The following is an 18,248-nucleotide window of genomic DNA, read 5'->3' on the forward strand; positions in this document are numbered from 1 at the left end:
TCCCTACAGATCGTTGTATCTTCTTGAGAAGGGGTCCGTGTGGAGGCCCCAAAGTTGACTGTGGGTCAAACGCCAGACGGAAAAGTAGCCCCGGGACAGATGCCCTAGCTTTGTTTTGTTTGGAACTGCGATTGGAACGCAGCCGGAGAGGCGTGCGGCCCCTTTAAGAGTGGGATGGAATGTATCAAAACAAAAAGGTCCCGCGCTCACTGGTTGCATGCCGCACGTGACCTCACAGCTGATTTCCTGCCCCCCCCCCTTTTTTATTTTTTTATTTTTTGCTGCGGCCGCCGCCGAGTGTCAGTTTCAGCGCCGCCGCCTGCGGTCTCTCGGGTGCGGACTCCCGGCCGACCGGCGCCCCCGGCGTCGTCCCAGCGCCTCCGCGCCCCCGCGGTAGCAGGCCCGCGCCCCCGGCCCCGCCGAGCCGACGCCCGGCCCGGGTCCGAGCGGCCTCTGCCCCGCGCGCAGATGGCGCACTCGGCGGCGGCCGTGCCGTTGGGCGCGCTGGAGCAGGGCTGCCCCATCCGCGTGGAGCACGACCGTCGGCGCCGCCAGTTCACCGTCCGGCTGAACGGTAACGCGGTGCCCGGCCCGCCCCCGCCTTTTGTCTCGGAGCGAGCGGGGCCCGCCAAGGCTGCCCCCTAGCTGGGGCGCGCGCTCCTGTCCCACAGCCCTGGAGGGACGTCTCGAACGAGCGCCGCGGGCTGGCCTCTGGTGGCGGCCGTTGGGCCCAGCGCTCCCGGCGCGGGCCCGGGGTGCACTCGCGGGCTAGTTGGGGGCGCGGCCGACTCGCGGGCTGGGGAGGGGCGGGCCCACGGGGAGGGAGGGGGCAGGAGCGGGGCAGCTCCGGCCTCCTGCCTCCGGCGCCCTCCCTCCGCCACTGGGAACCCGCACCTGCTCAGGCCCTGCTGTTTTCCGGTGTCCTGTTGGGCACCCGCTGGCGGCTGCTGTTTGAGATCCTGGAGAGTGGGTCAGCCATGACCTTCCCTTTCTCCGGTGTTCCATGGCTTCTTGCTGCCCCTGGGAACCTTAGCTTTTCTGCACCGAGGGGTTTGGAAGAATCCTCTGGGCAGACTTGGAGATGACCGAGAGAGGGGTGTGGGGAGGGGTATGGTGTCCTCGTCAGACTAGCGTCTCTGCGAGTTCGTCCAAGTTGCCTCATCTCTGCGTGTCCCAGTTTCTCCATCCTTACTAGGGGAGTAACACCAGTGCATACCTCTTGGCTGACTGTAAGAATGAAATGCTGAAATAAGAGTAAAGGCTTAGAACAGCGCCTGCGGCACACAGTAAGTGCTAATAAGCATGTACTGATCATTGTTTTTAAAACCAGAAAGCAAAGTCAAATCTTCGTTACCAGTAAGGAGAGATTCCTCTACTGACTAGCCTGCAGCGCCTCCTAAGAGGTCTAGGGGATCAGAAATAGAATTATAAAATCAAGGACCATGAATTCCCTTCATCCCACCACTTCTGCGTTAATAGCTTTTTCTTCCTTCCCAGCTGAGCCCCCCTGCGGCAGTGTCTGAGCTGGAAGGACCCTTAGACATCACTGTGCCCATTTCTGAGAAGGGAAGGCAGAGACCCAGAAAAGTGAGAGGCTTGCCTGAGGTCAGGTAGTAAGTTGGGGCAGAGCTGGGATAGGGTCCCACGTGGTCTGACTCCTGGAACTGGGCTCCTCCAATCTGCACTTGAGTGCAGTCGGGAGGGGCCAGGGCCTGGGGCATGGACGTTTCTCCAACCCCCTTGTAGGCCGTGCTGGGGATGGAGCCAGGCCCTAGCATATCCCTGTTACAACATCCTTGGCGTGTGGGCCTCACCCCCTCACGTTACAGATGAGTAAACAGGCTCAGACCACAGGGCAGGAGTGACTTGCCCAGCATCATTAAGTGTCAGAGCCGGAACTCAAACACGGTTCTTTCCACATGGAATAAGCCCTTCCACCGCAGTGGTGCCAGCTGTGGCCTACCTGGCCATGACTCTCAGAGCCCTGGCCACTCTTGTGGGGAGGGGCATTGTGGCTTTTCAAATCCTCTTTTCTGAGGTTCCAGAGAGGTCTCTGTTTCCCTTGGTGGCTCAGGCAGCTTTATCTGTTCACAGAGAAGAAGCAGATGTTTGGGGTTTCCCTTCTTTTTCTTCTAAATGAGTCCAGCCAAAGGACACCCTTCTAAGCTGGCTATGGTCAGGGCTAGACGTGCCTAGCCATATTTCTAAACTTGCCACTTCTGGGACCTACTACCAGAAGACGGCTAACTATGAAGGGGACCAGGGATCCCCCAGCCAAACCCAGGGAACAGTGCGAGGCTGCCAGCGCCTCTCCTGCCCGTACGCGGGGGCTGTGCAGCCCAGGCTGGCCCAGTCTGGGTGTGCATGGGGGCTGGGGGGTGAGACAGGGGTCATCGGTGTCTGGGCCCTACCCTGCCCCACCTGGGGAGGGGAACAGCCTATCGTAATGTCTCCTGAACTGCGAGGCCAGCCCTGGCGGCCGGCTCATCGTGTCCATTGAGTGATGTGAACACTGAGGCTGAGAGGCAAAGCCACCCTAGGGCTCCTGGCGCCCAGGCTGTCTCCATAGCTAAGGTGGGATGATGAGCTTCCAGCAAGCTCTGCTTCTGTGTGAGAGAAGAGATCTGAGCAACTGTATTAAGTCCTTGTTCCAGGCAGGCCCTGTGCACGTAGAGTCACTCACCTCATCTTCATAGCGCTGCTGGGTGGGTTGAGGGGGTTATAGATGAGGAGACTGAGGCATGGATGAGTGACTGACTTCCCAGGGTTTTGCACATTGGAAGTTGAAGGGCTAGGATTTGTTCCCTAAGTCCTTACTGAGCACCGGCTGTGTGCCAAGCACTGTTCTGGGTGCTGGGGACTCGTGGGACTGACAGTCTCAAAGGAGGAAGACAATAAATCAAGTGTAAGGCGTCCTAGAAAACAAGAGCCTGGTAAGAAAGCAGGGCAGAGGGAAGGTGTGTCAGGAAAGCGCTGCTGTTTAGAATTCAGTGTCCAGGAGAGGCTCCCTGGGAAGGTAGCATTTAAGTAAAGAAGGCAAGGAAGGCAGCTACAGTGGGAAGAGTGTTCCAAATGAAAGGAGCAGCACAGGCAAGGCCCTGCAATGCCTTGTGGGCATTGGGAGCAGCAGGGGGTGGAGGAACAGAGACAGGACTATCGCAGGTGACATCAGGAAGTCATGGGGGTAGATGGAGCAGTGGCCTTGGAAGGCATTGTGAGGAATTGGCTTTGACTCTGAGTGAAGTGGGGGAGGCTTCTGAGCAGAGAATGGTCCAGATGTTCCAAGCTCCCTCTGGTTGGTCTGAAGGAAACAGACTGTGTGAGGTAGGACAGTGCAGGGAGGTGGCTACTGCACTAGTCCAGGCAGTGTGAGCAGAGGTGGAGAGAAATGGCTAGCTCCTGGGCAGATGTTGAAGGAAGCCTGGATAGGTCTTTCTGACATGGTGAGAGAATGCTACAGGTCAGGCTTGTCAGACCTCCAAACCCAGCTTCTAAAATGCTAGCTTTATATCACCATTTTCATAGGTAGAGAAACCAGGGCGCACAACCAGTAGGCAGCGAAGCCAGAACTGAGCCCCCACCCCAGGCCTTCCCTCTCAGCCAGGCCTGAGTGTCTTACTTGCTTCAAGAGGAAGGGTCGTTTGGGAATCCTAGAATCCTGGGACGTCCTCCCCAACCCCATTTTGCTGACAGAAAGACTGAGTCCCCAGAGAGTCTGCCTCTGGCCTCCCTCAGCGCCCCAGAGGCTGCAGGGCCGGAAGTGCAGCAGCACGTCTTGTGGGCTTTGGATCCCTGCATATGAGGCTCCTGCGTCAGCCCGTTGCTCCCCCCGGGAAGCGCCCATGCCCCATAGTACCTTATGATGGCCACCTAGCGCCCTGTCCCTGAGCGGGGAGGGTCGGGGGGGCAGGGGATGATACCTAATATGGCAAGAGGACCGACTGGCTCTGTGGGTGGACTTCCCGGGTAACCCCAGGGTCTGCTCTCACGTGCTTCCTGGCTGTGTTGGCTGGGCCCCTTAAGCTTTCCCAGGACACAGCCCCTTCTCTGGACCCTCCCAGTGAGCCACCAACATGTGACCCTTCCCCAAACCAGGCTCTGCATGTGGAGACATCCAAAACACCATCTGGGTGCTTCTGGGGCCTGCCCTGTTCTCCGCACCCACTTGTCCCTGGTCGCCACCTCAGCCCCCACAGGCAGCAGAAGGCCTGCTTCCTGCCTGGCCCCGCCTCACCCTCCTCATCGGTACAGGGAGTGTTTTCATCCACTGATCCTCCTCGTAGCACCGCTGTGGGCAGGGTGGAGATGTTGGAGGTTAAGCTCTCCGCAAAGACCCCATGTCTCCCACCCAGAACCCCGGCTCCCTTCCCCACTTGCCAGGGAAGATGGTTTCTTGATGACTGCCTCTCCTGATAACTCCCTGGGGCCTTTGGTCCTGGGGTTGGGGCCAGTGCAGGGTACTGGGGTGGAGACCGGGGAAGGGTCTCTCATTACCTGAACAGCTGTAACTTTTCTTAAAACTAGTTCATTTCATGATCTCGATGTGATTCTCAGGCCCAGGAGGGAGGTAGCAGTTGTCCCAGGACAGGAGAGGTCTCGGGAACAAGATGTCGGGGCTGGTCTAAGGTCACCTGGCAGAGCTGGGACTGGAACCCAGGCCCCTTCCCTGCCTTGGGCTTGTGCCTCTGGCTCCCAACAGTGGCAAGTACTGACCCGCTTTGCTAGTCAGAGGCTTGTGGTTCTTGGTGCCTCACAGAACCCAGCCCAGAAAAGGGCTTGGGTCCAGCCAGGCCTGTTCGGGGGCTCAGCCCACAATGCTCTGAGCGGAGATAGCAGTATCCATGGGCCCAGCTGCCCTAACGATGGTGACGGATGGCCACGTGCCCAAGGGTAAGTGGCTAACTAAAAGCACTGCCTCTGGGGAGGTGATGTTTGGGCTCCCCTTGAATAATAAGAAGGAGCCAATCTTGGAGGCTCTAGAGGGAGAGGTACCAGGAGGTGGGAGCAGCCTGACAGAAGCTGGGGGGTGGAGAGCTGGGCATAGTGAGGAGTAGGGAGGAGGCTGCTGGGGCTGGATTAGGGCCCTGAGCTGAGGACGGATGGGATCTGACTCGGCTTCCATGGGTTGATATAGGGGGGCCCACGGAGATGTGAGCATGTTTTGAGTTCTGCCCATGGGCCTGCCACAGGATCCGCTCAGAGTGTGAGAGAAAGAAGGCAAGGAGGACCCCGGGATCTTGGCCTGAGCCACAGGGGCTGGCCATTTCTGGGGGCTCTCCAGGTGGGTTTGGAGGAGGGGGAGGGGAGTTTGGGCCTTGTCAGATGTGAGCAGTTGGGACTGGGTGGCCTTGACGGGTCCTTTAAGGCCGAGGTGCCAGGCCATAGGCCACAGGCCAGGCACTCTGGGATTGTCCGCTATGAAGGGTCGGGTTCCTCCAGCTAGTGTGGTATGATCTGGCCAGTGGGGGCGTGGGGGACGGTGTCATTAACACTCTTTCCCTCACGTGTAGCCCACGCTCACCCTGGTGGCCCCGAAGCCCTTCTGTTCCTCTTTCAGCCAGAAGAGCCTCCTAAGTGACCTCGGCCTCTCTCCAGCCTGCTCCACACACTGAAGCTGTCTCACTGCCTCTTGGGGCCTCTGTTTCCCTGTCTGTAAACAGGGCTCTAAGAATTCTACCCATTTTGTAAGATTCTCATGAGGATTAGTGTGTGGAGAGAGCTGAGCAGAGGCCTGCCGCTTGGCAGGGCTCCACAGCTGCTGCCATCTGCTGTCTCCCCAAAGACGCAAGGCCAGGCTCTGGAAGACTAGAGTGCTGAGCATACCACTAGCCCACAAGTCAACCTCAAACCCCTGTGGTGTGTCTGGCAGAGAGAGAACAGCAGTTGTTTGGAGGACAAATATTTCTTGGGTGTCTCCCTTGGTCTGGACACTGGGGATGCAGTGTGACGAAGCCCTTGTGACCACCAGGAGCTGATGGGTGGGGAGGTGGTGGGGCAGAGACTTCCTAAGGCCACTTGGCATCTGGTCCATCCACGGTCCAAGTGGCCACTGCAGGAATATTGATTGAGAGAGTGGGTAAGCAAATGAACAGAGGAATTCTAACAAGCTTGTAAGGGCTGGAGGCCCTACCACCTCCCTGTCTGCAGGGATGGCCCAGAAGCTGAGGTGTATTCCATGACCTGCAAGGACCTATGTGGTCTGGCCCCAGAACCCCCATCGTGGCTTCCTACTACTCTTCCCCCACTCATTCCAGCATAGCTCTGTCAGTCCCCTCACTGCTTCTTGAACATTCTACCTCAGGGCCTTTGCACACGCTGTTCTCTCCACCTGGACTGTTCATTCCCTATATCTTTTGGACCCCTCACCCCCTTCAGAGCTTTGCTCAAGAAAGGCCTCCCTCTTTAAAATGTCAGCCCTGCCCCCCCACCCCTTCTCTGCTGTATTGTGCTCCAGCTAGTGACCTCCGAATCTTACACTGTTTATAATGATATTGCTTATTGTCTGTCTCCCTCCATGAGGGAATGTTTGGTCAGTTTTCTTCACTGCTGCACACCTAGCATTGGAAGCCCTGCCTGACACGTAGTAGGCCCTCGATGAGTTTTGGGCGTAATTAAATGGCCAGGGCAGGCAGGTAGCTCCTTCAGTCGCTGGTGACCAGGTCAGGCGTAGAATATCCTCCTGATCTCTGCTCTCCTGTCCTGGGTGAGCTGAATCAACATCAGCAGGAGTAGGAGCTGAGCACTGAGTTTTGTGCTGCCCAGTCGGGGAAGGTGGTAATGGAGGTCAAAGCTGGGTCTCTGGCCCATCGGAGCAGCCGTCAGGCCCAGAGGAGGAGGTCCTGGAGCTTTGGAGGCATGGGGCGGAGGTGAGGCTGGGGGGCTCCCCTCAGCTGGATCTGAGAAGGGGAAAGGGTATTCCAGGCAGAGGGAACTAGTGGGCAAAGGCCTGGCGGCAGGAGATAGATAGAGGGTGTGTCGAGATGGAGCAGAAAGACTGGACTGAGCTCTGGGTCTGGAGGCCTAGGTTCCAGCTTCACCTCGGACTTGTTGTGGGATGTGGGTGTGGGGGTCTGTTTCCCCATCTGGAAATGGGGAGGTGAATTGTACCTTCATTCCTGGAGCTTTGGAGAACCAGAAAGCTTCCTAACTGGGGTTGGACCCTGTCCGGGTATCCGGATTCGTCATTCGTATCCCTCAGTCTGTCAGTCTTATACTTGGGAAACTCCCCGCAGGCCCGGGGCCTGCACAGCATTTAGGAACAAATTCTCTCTGGCACTTTAAAGCGAAAAACACATGAAATACAATTTGCTTTTAAAAATCAGAGAAACACAATTGGCATTGACATGTTTTCTGTTAGGGACAGTGAATTGTGTATTGTCACCTCAGTTTGCTGTGTGTTCCGTCCTGGACCTGTCCTCCCCCTGCCCTTCCCTCGGCCGTCTTTTCCCCGATTGCCCTCAGCTCAGAGGTTTTCTCCCTGGAGGGTCTTCCCTGGCTCCCTCTGGCTAAGTGGCCCAGGCTCTCCCCGAACCCAGCTTACTTGTTTCCTTCATACACCCACTCACAGCTCACTGAAATGACCAACCTTGGAGCTGTCCTTTCTGTCACTCACCACGTCCGCGTCCTCAGCACATCCTGCCAGCTACACCTTCCCAACAGTCAGAATCTGACTCCCCCCACGCCCCTCTTGCCGCCCTGTCTGTGCCCCCTCTTCTCTCACCCGGACTAGTGCAGCAGCCACCCCACTGGTCACCCTGCTCCTGCCCCAGGTCTGTTTGCAGAGCAGCCAGGGTGAGTCCTGTGACATCATGATGACATCCTGTCCCTCCTTTGCCGAGGACCCTCCGTGGCTCCCAGCTCAGGATGGTTTAAGAGGCCCCGCAGGACCTGCCCACCCCCCACCTCCCTGCCCTCATCTCCACCCTCTCCCGTGCCCACTCCTGCCTCAGAGCCTTTGTACTGCCTATGCCCTCTGCCTAGGACACTTCCCTGGACGTCACATAACCAAGTCCCTCTCCTTCCTGTCTTGTCTCCACCCAGCATAAGCCCCTGCTCCACTCCTGCCTGCTTCTTTGTTCTGTCTCCTCTTCTAGTGAGTTCCAGGAGGGCATGGCTCTTTGTCTGGCTTATTCATTGCTCTGTCCCCAGCAACTGAAACAGTGCCTGAGGCTCAGTAAACATTTGTTGAATTGGTGGATAGATGTATGGCCGGTTGGGATGGCTGGGTAGGTAGATGGGCAGGCAGATGGGGAACTAGAGACGACTGGTTAGAGGAACTCCAGGTAAATGTTTTCCAGCAGGACTTGGGTGGACTGGTGAGCTCCAGTCTTGGCAGGCCTGAGAGGGCACAAAAGCTAGTTTGTTCCTGCGTATGTGCCCAGTGTCACTTTCTTGTGGATGATGGTGCCACACTGTCTGACCTTCCCTGGGCCCAGCGGGTAGTCCTGACAAATCTATGGCCTGCTCTTCTGTCTCTGCAGGCTCTGGTTTAGTTGGGGACTTGCCAAGCCCTGCTCTGCATCCAGCGCTGGACGTGGGACACCAGACCCTCGGGAGGGTGTTCAGATGGGGGTACAGAATGGGGGGTGCTGGGGGCCTTGGCATGCTGAGACTGAGAATAACAGCATAGGTTCATAGCATAGGTTCATAGGTTCATGGGGGCCTTGAGTGTTCTGGGCGATGCTCTAAGCCTTTTACACAGATTACCTCACTTAGTCCTCCAAACACCCCAATGAGGAATGTTTTATTCCCACTTTATAGATGAGGAAACTGAGGCACAGAGAGATTATTTGGGAGCAAACTTCAGGCTCCAGATGCCTGTCGCTCCACCCCAGCCTCGGTGCCTGGGTCAGGCCCCTGGGCCTCCACAGCCTCACGTGTCCACCACCCGCCCCTGCAGGATGTCACGACCGGGCTGTCCTGCTCTATGAGTATGTGGGAAAGCGGATCGTGGACCTGCAGCACACCGAGGTCCCTGATGCCTACCGTGGGCGTGGCATCGCCAAGCACCTCGCCAAGGTAGGGAGTGGGGGTGGGGAGGTATGCCCACCCAGAGGAAACCATGGCCCTGGTGGCTGACCGCAGCCTGTTTCTTGGCCAAAGTACAAACGGGTGCCCACCTTGCCAACAGGTTGCAGCTGGGAGATTGTCAGGGAGCATGTGTCACCTACTCCTGGCTCCTCTCAGGCTGGTGGCAGTGATTCTGGGCCCAGGCCCCAGGTTCTGCACCACGAAGCCTTCAGGGCCACCGACACCCCCTGTGTCAGGAGCTCACGGTCTGGGATCCCAGCATCTGGCACATAATAGGTGCTCAGTAAATCCTTGTTGAACAAGTGAATGATGAATGTTCAAATAAATCGGCTCTTTCCCCATTCTTCTCTTCCACTCCCTTCATCCCCAAAGCACCTCAAACCCCAGCATGCTTGGAGAGCGGACTGGGATTTAATGAAAGGGACTGCAGCCTGGAGCAGAGAATGGCCTTAAGTTCCTTGGAGGGCTGCTACAGGGGCCCCGGTTCTTCCCTCTGCCTCCCCCCCAGTGCAGGCCTCTGCTCCTCCCCCACTCTCTGCCTGGTTTTTTAGTTGGTACTGTCTGGGCCAGGGCAGGGGACTTGTGCCCGCCATCTGTGGGAGTGACGTCTGTGAGAGCCATCTGTGTGACCAGTGAGGAAACGCCAGGATTTGCTGACCTGGGTAAAGGGGAGTTGGGCCCTGTCCTCACCCTGGGGAGCCCTGCCCATGACTTCCTGAGCCCTTCCTGCCCAGGGCACGAGGGCACTTACCATGTGGCCTTCGACTGGCGCCTCCGTGGGCTTTCAGTTTCTTTATCTACAAAATGGGAGAATAGACTGGACTCTTGTCACTAGGTCTCAGGTTTTAAACCCTAGGATCAGGTGCAGACTGGACAGTGAATGCACAGAGGCCAGCTCAGGGGTGCTGGGAAGTCAAATGGGCCAACAGTGTCAGTGCCAGGCCCTTGTAGGCACTCAGTACATGCTGCTTCCTTTTTCATCAGAAGAGTCAACCCCACCCAGGCCGTCCTCTACCTCGTGTCAGTAAACATTTATTAAACACCAACTGTGTGCAAGACCCTGGGGACAGGGAGGTACACCAGACATGCCCTTGCTCTCCCTTTCCTGAGCTCATTGGACACAGTGACACCAGCCGTAGACCAAGGCCACACACTGTCCCCGTCACTTCCCTCACCGTTGCCCTTGAGAGACCTGTAATAACTAAGTGTGACCTCTGCTGGGTGCAGGATTCCTGTGGGGCTGTGGGAGCTCTGAGGCTCCCTGACCCAGCCTCCAGGGGAAGGTTCCAGGAGGAGATGTTATGTGAGCTGTCACGTGAAGGATAAAAAGGGGAGGTTAGGCAGACACCCAGTGAACGCAGAGCCCCTGAGATTGGAAAGCAGTCTTGTTGCGGAGACAGGCCTGGGTAGGTGTGGGACAGATAAGACAGGCAACGGGGTGGCTTCTCCAGGTTTAGCTCCTGCCCATGTCGCCACTTGGCTCTTGGTTGCCCTGTATGGAGGCCGCCTCCCGGGCAGTTTTGAGTAGACGCTCAGGATCCAATCCTTGCTCATTCTCTTCCATGATACATGTCTTGGGCAATTTACCAGTGCTTTCTGCCTCAGTTTCCCCTACTGAAATAAGGAGGTGGTGACAGCACCCCCTACCTCCGTGTAGAACAGGTGGCCATGGGCAGCCAGGCCCCGCCCTCGGAGGGAATAGCCTGAGAGGTGTGGGGGCGGGGCCCCGTGAGCCCAGGGTGTGTTCCGTGGGCACTGACCGCTCTCTCTGCCCGTCTGTCAGGCCGCTCTGGACTTCGTGGTGGACGAGGACCTGAAGGCCCACCTCACGTGCTGGTACGTCCAGAAGTACATCAAGGAGAACCCGCTGCCACAGTACCTGGAGCGCCTGCAGCCGTGACCCTGGCTCGCGGGGTGGGAGAGCTCCTGCCACGTCCTTCCTCACGGCCTTCACCCCGGCCCTCTGAGTGCTCTCAGGAAAGCTGGACCCCCCGGGGACAGACTCAGAGTTATTTTTGTAAGGACGCCCATCTGTGGCCTGTGGAGGCAGCTGGCCGAGGATGGGCAGCGGTCCAGTGACTGTGACCAAGGAAAGGCCAGGCGGCCGCCGTCTGGCAGCTCCCCTCTGCAGATGCTGGCCAGCTACTCAAAAGGCTTCACGGCCTGTTGTGCGTAGGCTTGTAAGGGCCTTCCACCAGGACCAGAACAGGAACGGGGGCGTCCCTGTGGCCAGTCTGGGTCCCACCTACTGTTCCCTGCTCTGTGATTGACAGGGGGGCTGTCTTGGATTCCTCCACCCACCACCACTGCCTCTCCATCTGTGTCCTTTCTGCAGATGAGGAGGGTGTCCCACGCTGAAAGGAGCAATAAGAAACTGTGTGCCAACTTACGAGGGACACAGCGCAAGCCGTGGCTGCCACTAGTGCTGCCCCTTCTCTTCCTCTGACTTGTGTGCCCTGGCAGGGGCCAGCGAGGGGCAGCCCTCCCTGATGTGTGAGCCCGGGGGTGGGTAGACTGGGCGCTGCTCAGGCTCGACTGCACACACGCGCACAGGCACGCTCACGCGGGATGCTGATTGCCAAGCTGTGATTCAGCTGAGAGGCTGATGCGGGATCACTGGCTGTTCTCTCCTTGGTACCAGTTTCCTTCACTCCTTGCCCTGTTGCCTGCCAGCTCTGCAGGAAACCAAGGTCCCTATCCCCTGTGGCTGCCCTGCCCTCCCCGTTTGCCTGTCTGCCAGGGGCCAGCTCCAGGCGCAGCTAAGCATCTGGGGTGGGAGGCAAACTCCTCAAAAACCATCCTCACCACCCAAGAGATTTCCTTTGTGGCTGCCACACAGCAGAGCATCTTTCTCTGGATGAAGTCTGTCTGGGCTCGCAGGGCCCCTCCCAGACCAACCTTCCTGGTAATGGATTGGGAGGCATACCCCAGCACCCTTTGTTTAGCACCCAGCCTTTCTGGGGGCTTTGGGGACTCAGGGTCCTTATCTCCTATGCCCCACTCCTCACGGGTCAAAGAGGATCCCAGGAGTCAGGGTCCCTTGGGGGCAGAGACGTAAGTTAACAGTGAATCCCTGAGAGTGATGTGTCCTGTCCAGGCCTCTGGCTGGGGTTGGGGCTCAAGGAGATGTGGGTGCTGAGGACATTGGTTACCATGGTGACTCCTCCCTTTATCCGACCTGCTGCAGCAGATGTTGACTCGTGGTCACCTTTTCCACTCAGCTCTTCGCTCCCAGTCTCTACCGAGCCCCCACCCCCACCCCCCGCAGCAGCTCAGGGCCTTACCCCAGGCATTTGTGCACAAATACCTTCCTGTGCAGTGGCAGGAACATACCACTGTGCATATGCGCACTCGCCTCCAGGAATCCCCAAGAGGACCTGGGGCGTCCCCGAGCTCTGTTTGCAAAGGGCTACTGTGAGGGGCAGGGAAGCCTCTGGGCCCCCACCGTGCTGGCAGTTGTGAGCCAGGAAGAAATCTCTGGCAGGAGGTGGGCTCAGCTGCTCGGTTCCCTCCAAGGTTGGGGGTGTCTCATTCCTGGCAGTTTGAGGAAAGGGTGGGTTGTAGGTCCAAGAGTGGACAAACGAGCCAGCCCAGGGTCTGGGCCTTTTCCCTCCCTCCCCAGGCTCAACCCCTCCCCATTCACGCATTCCTCCCCAAGTTTAAGCACAGACTCCTTCATGAAACTCTTCAGCAGCTCCGAGCTGATGCCGTCTCCCTCTCCCTCTGCAGCCCGTGGGATAAGGTGACTCAGTGCTAGGAGGATGTCCTGCACACGGGCCCAGGGCAAGCAGGCAGCCAGAGCTCAGGGAGCAGAGGGCCAGGTGGCACCAGGAGGGACCGGTTCCCATCCCCATTGTCCCAGCCTGAACCTGTGTGCTAACAGCAGGCGACTCGCCATGCCCGGGCCAGCATGCACACAAAACACTTGTTACTTGAAACAGGAGCCGTGCAGGGTCTGGGGGGTGCTGGGGAGGGTTGCGCAGCCCTGGACCCAGGGACAGCTTGTCCCTAGTTTTTGCAGGTATGACCTGGCCTCCTTTCCTCGGCTGCCTTAAAGTGCCACTGCCCCGCTACAGGGGGTCTGCTGCTGGGGCCGGCCTGGCCCTCAGGCTCCAGCCTGGCCCTCAGGCTCCAGCAGAGCCTCGAGGCAGCAGTGATAGCCTACTCTGCTGGGCTGGGGGCACTGCAGACCCCGGCCTGGAGACCCCCGCCCCCTCAGCCGACACGGCCACTTTTGCCATGGCTGGCCTGCCCCTGGTGCTGTCCCCATATGTCTGGTATCCCAGCCTGTCCCCTACCTGTGCCCGCATGCCTCAGGAGGCGAGGGCGCCCGCGTCGGCCACCCTTCCAGGAGATTGTACAAAGGTGCCCTGCTCTCCTGTCACATCTCACTTTGTGGCTTTCTCTTTCTTGCCCGGTCAAAATAGGTGGTGACTCATGTGCCTTTCCTACTCAGGACCTGTCCCAGATGACGTCTGGGCCAAGGCTGCAGACCTCCCTTTGTTACTTCTCCGACTCCTGAGCAGATCGCATGACATACATTGCGATGAAAGCTGTGGCCTAGTGCCTGGCTCCAGGACTGCTGCTAGAAGAGGCACAGTGGGTGCTCTCTGGCCAGGTGCTGCTGTCCCCATGCCGCCTTGCTCCATCCCATGGTGGTCTATTGGCCATGCTTTTACTGATGATACTGAGGCATAGCAAGGTGTGGGAGCCCACAGGATGTGAGGAAGGAGAGGAGATGAATGGTGGGCACTCCATTCTTCCATCCCTGCTTCGGTTCTTATTTAGTTGCTGGCACAGCCCCCGTTTTGGTAGGGAAAGAGGTTCTAAAAGGCACTGGGGTTTGGCTGAGGTCTCATGGCGTGGCAGCGGTGGCATCAGGGTCTGGAGACTGCCATCCGTGCGTTCCACACCCCTTATTTCCCACTGGCCAGGGTCCCCACCATGACGCCTGCCTCTACCTGAAGTAAAAGCCAGTCTGAGGCCACAGGCTCCCCTTCACTGTGGAACAGTTGGAAGGGGTTTACCTGGAAGAGACTGTATTGTCATACCACCTCGTATCAGCTTCTGTTAGACGTGTCCCTTCCCCCCCTAAGAAGCCTTCGCTTGGGCCTTCTGGTCCAGGGGAGGGAGGCGGGACACCCGTGCAAGCTCATGGGGTAAAGTCACAAACAGCCTCGCAATACAGCATGGAGAGCAGCCTGCACTGGGCCCAGGGCCACGTCTCCTTTCCTGGCTGCCTTGGGACGGAGGGGCTCCTTCCTGGATGGGATGTTCTCCTAGTTTCCACCCTGGGGTTACAACACTACCCCAGACAAGGGACAAAGAGGAGGCCCTGCAACCCCAGGCCCTTCAGTTTGTCCAGCTTGGTTTTCAGCAGGTCCGTGAGATACCAGCCATCAGGCCGATCTTGCAGATGAGGAAACGGGCTCAGAGTAGGCATTCGGTTGCTGCCCATGTGGCTAGAAGGCGAAGGAACCAGGATCCATGACCAGTTCCTACCCTCTCTGTAAAATGATGTGTCGTGTTGTGAGGTCTCTGTCCACTTAGGTGACAGATGACTTTGGAAAGCAATACACAGACCACACTTGTGGCAATTTCTCTGCTCATTTGGAAGGCTGAGGTGGGTTCTGTCTTGAGCTGCCTGGTACATGGCTCGTCAGGGATGCCTGGCAGACGTGGAAAGACGACATTGCATGCCAAGCTGGGTTGTGACGGGAATATCAGTGGGGCGTCCCACCGTACCCCCATGTTCCTCAGTTCAGGGGTCTCAGAGCTGCTGACGTCCACCCAAATGTCCCTCTACTATTCTCAGGGTCCCACTCCTTCCAAATCAACACCCTAAATTTCATATCGAAGGTCCAGCAAGGCTGTGGCTTTGACTTGTAATTCCTCAACTTGCAGGATCAAATTTAGGGTTATGTTTTCAGTTGTACCATTCTCATGGCTAGAGGATATTAAAGAGTTTCTTTTCTGGCTGTCAGAGATGCTGTCTAGTTTTGTATCTGCGCCTTGAGCTGAGTCTAGTTTTCTGTCTACTGATTGCAGTGTGGTCCCAGCAGCCAGCCCACACCGGAGCCATAGTGACCCGGGCAGCAGCCAGTCGGTCTCCCAGTTTTGCCTTCACGAAGCACCTGTCCCCAGGCTCTTAAAATAAGTGAGGTATTAAAGTAGTCATTTTACCACTGGTCCTGTGAACTTCCAGGGTCCTATTTCCCCTGCGCGATGAAGTCATTACTGTAACCCCGTAGGGTCGGATAACCAATGCCAGGTGTCCATGTTTGAGAGGTGGTTCCTCGGATGCCATTCCTGCTACCAAGGACTGTCAGTGTAGAGTCGGGAGCGGAAACCGCCCCAGGTGCTTCAAATGGGGTGTAGTGCATGGGACTGGTTCCGAAGACTGTTGGAAAGGTGAAAGAAGCAGAAGTGAGGTGAGAGGACCCAAATATTAGTAAGTTCGGGAAGCTGCTATCACACTGAGCTGGAGGAGCAGAAGTGGTACCCAAAGCCATGATCACTGGGCTGCTGCTGGGACCTCGCTGCTTGAACAAAACTCAGGATGGCACGCACACTGGTCACTACTGCTGCCACCACTAAAACCCCCGAATTCAGAAACACTAGTGTCCTGCCATTGTCTCCCATCAGCAGAAATTAACGGACAGCACACTGGTAAAGGCTCTGGGGAATGTGGCTTGCAGGCATCTAGCCCCTCTGTGACCTGGGGGAGGAAGGGATCTGGACGCCAGCAGACAAATAGTTGGGATAAAATAAGGAATATTCTTGTCTGCTAGGAGCGGGGCACCTGACATTATTCCAATCCATCTACACTAAAGGTTGAAACAGCACGGTAGAGACAACAGAGCCCGCTGCCCAGGCACTGCACGACAGCTGTGGGGCAGCTCGTGTTCGGAGGTATGCCGTCCTACCAACACTAGTGCCACGTGGGCTGCGCGTCATGAGCATGCACTTGGGTCGGGGTGACGCTTCCAGGCCGTCTGTCGGGTTGTCAGTGGGCCATCTGGCTGGGTGAGACCTGGCAATCTTCTGAATTAGAGAGGGTGGAGCACAGGGGGTCAGAGGACGGTCCCCTCGACAGGCTTCTTTCCGAAGGCTGTTCTAATCCGTGAGGAGACTCGAGGATGAAGTCATATGTTGGCTGTGGGAAGATGCTGAGATGGGGTAGGACTAAGCCTCTCCACCGTCATTCTGGAATCTAGAGAAAGGAGAATTGGGGAATAATCTGCCATCGAAGACAAAAAGGCCAAGTAAGTGCACGAACTAGGTCATAAAACCGGGTCATCTTGTTTAGATTTCCCAACACACCTGCAAGGGGTGAAGCCTCCTCCTTTTCCTGGTGGAGACACTTGGGTTCAGAAAGCCAATCCCACCCCACATTGAGCACCCATATGTGCTCAGTGAGGATGTAAGGGTCACCGAGGAAGATGGGGCTCCCTCTTCAGGGGACACACAGTACAGGGTGGGGGTCTGAAAGCACACACAGTAAGAAAACTGTGACAAGCCTCTTATCATACACACGGGAGGACCCTGGGAGGCTGTCTGGAAGAAGGGATGTCTAGGTTCAAAACTAAAAGGTGGGTGTGCTTTGTGAAGGGTCCAGTCCGCCGGTCCCACACAGCCTGCGCCCCGTGACCTCTGACCTTATCTCCCAGCCACACACAGCCCTTCCCCCCACAGCCGTTCCTGACCTCTGTGAAGCCACTCCCACCCCAGGGCCTTTGCACTTGCTGTTCCCTCTGCACAGAACGCTCTAACCTAAGACATCCTCAGGCCGGCCTCCTCACCTCCTTCAGGTCCACGCCCAACTGTCACCTCAGTCAGGCCTCTTTCCTCAGATCACAACCCCCTCCTGATTCCTCTTACTCTACTCTACTTTTTCCGATTGTTTTCTTCTTACCTTACATATAACTGGTTAATTTTATCTTGTTTATTATTTGTTGCCTGAATCTCCCTGCTAGAATATAAGTCCCATGAAGACAGGAGTTTGCTTGTTTTTCATTTTGTCCATTTCAATAACAGTGCCTGGCAGATATTTAATGCTCAATAATATTTGTTGGCTGGATGGACAGATAGATAGATGGACGGATGGATGAATAGATGGAATGGCTTGGGGAAAAGAGGGCTCTAGGCAGGCTAACCTCATGAGCAAAGGCCTAGCAGTGTGATAGCCTTGGACGTCTCTGGACGTTGCATGCGGCTGGAAGTGGGTGAATCAGGAAATGAGCCTGGAGAGTTGGGTAGGGCAAGATGATGGAGAGCCTTGAGGTGTGGGAGAGGCTGCTACTACTCAGTCTGGTTCCGCTGGTGGACACATAGCGGCCCCTACCAGCCTCCCTTGTAGCCAGTGAGCTCCTGGGTTCGAGCTCTAGCCAGATACAACGTGTGTGGAAATGAGAGAGGCTCCTCCCAGACTCTGTTTTTCCCATTCCATTGCCGGGTGCAACAGTGACCAGGCTTTAAGGATGCGGAGTGTACCTGTTATAAAGAACACAGGTCTCCGAGTTGCTGCACGGAGAAAAACCACCTGCCAAGAACAAACTCTCATTTTGGTTTGTACCATGAGTGAGAACCTATATATGGCTATCATGTTTTAAGCAATCTACATTTTGGGGTCTGTTTGTCATACCGGATGCCTTGAAGTACAGTGCTCCCATAAATTAAAGCCTGACGTATGTAGCATTGGCTTAGTGGTCAGGCTGCAGGGAACATGGACATAGATATTGCGGAGGGGGAAGTGGAAGACACATTATACAGGAGCAAACCGTTTGTTGAAATCATAATTTGCAGCTTGGAGGGCAGACAACAGACCGATAAGCCTGTGGCTCCAGGGAAAAGTGGTTGGAATGAGCTGGGCATCAATGTGTGTTGGATGATCCTTCCGTTTATAGCAAGGTATAGGAAAGAGATATATGTAAGCAAGACACAGTTTGCAAACAAACGAGTGTTTGAGGCCTTGTCGTGTTAGGAAAGGTAACTGCTACTAGACCCCAAATAACAGGAAATAAAACTGAAAAAGGCTTTAAGCAACAAAGGCCCATTCAGTCGTCCTCAGTTCTACAGACAAAGACCTCAGCCCCATGGCGAAGGTCAGAAGAAGCCTGTTGACACGGTCCTCTAGCTCACTGAGACCTCTGATGGTAAGTACCAGTCAATTGAGACAGAGACAGATGAGGGGATGAGGAAGCAAAGAAATAAAGCTG

General features: G+C 56.5%; 1 protein-coding gene across 2 annotated transcripts; it reads left to right on the forward strand.

Moving 5' to 3' along the window:
• Positions 1–286: 286 nt before the first annotated feature.
• NATD1 (N-acetyltransferase domain containing 1) lies at positions 287–15,013 on the forward strand. Of its 2 annotated transcripts, XM_081028561.1 has the most exons (3): positions 287–574; positions 8,900–9,018; positions 10,814–15,013. In XM_081028561.1, exons 1-3 carry the CDS (start codon positions 469–471, stop codon positions 10,928–10,930), a joined length of 342 nt encoding a protein of 113 aa, XP_080884687.1. In that variant the 5' UTR covers positions 287–468; the 3' UTR covers positions 10,931–15,013. The 2 variants fall into 2 exon arrangements, with proteins under 2 accessions (XP_080884687.1, XP_080884686.1); XM_081028560.1 differs by lacking the exon at positions 287–574 and having other exon boundaries at positions 8,652–9,018.
• The last annotated feature ends 3,235 nt before the right edge of the window (positions 15,014–18,248 follow it).

This window comes from Rhinolophus hipposideros (assembly GCF_964194185.1).
Source record: "Rhinolophus hipposideros genome assembly, chromosome: 20".
Taxonomy (NCBI): domain Eukaryota; kingdom Metazoa; phylum Chordata; class Mammalia; order Chiroptera; family Rhinolophidae; genus Rhinolophus; species Rhinolophus hipposideros.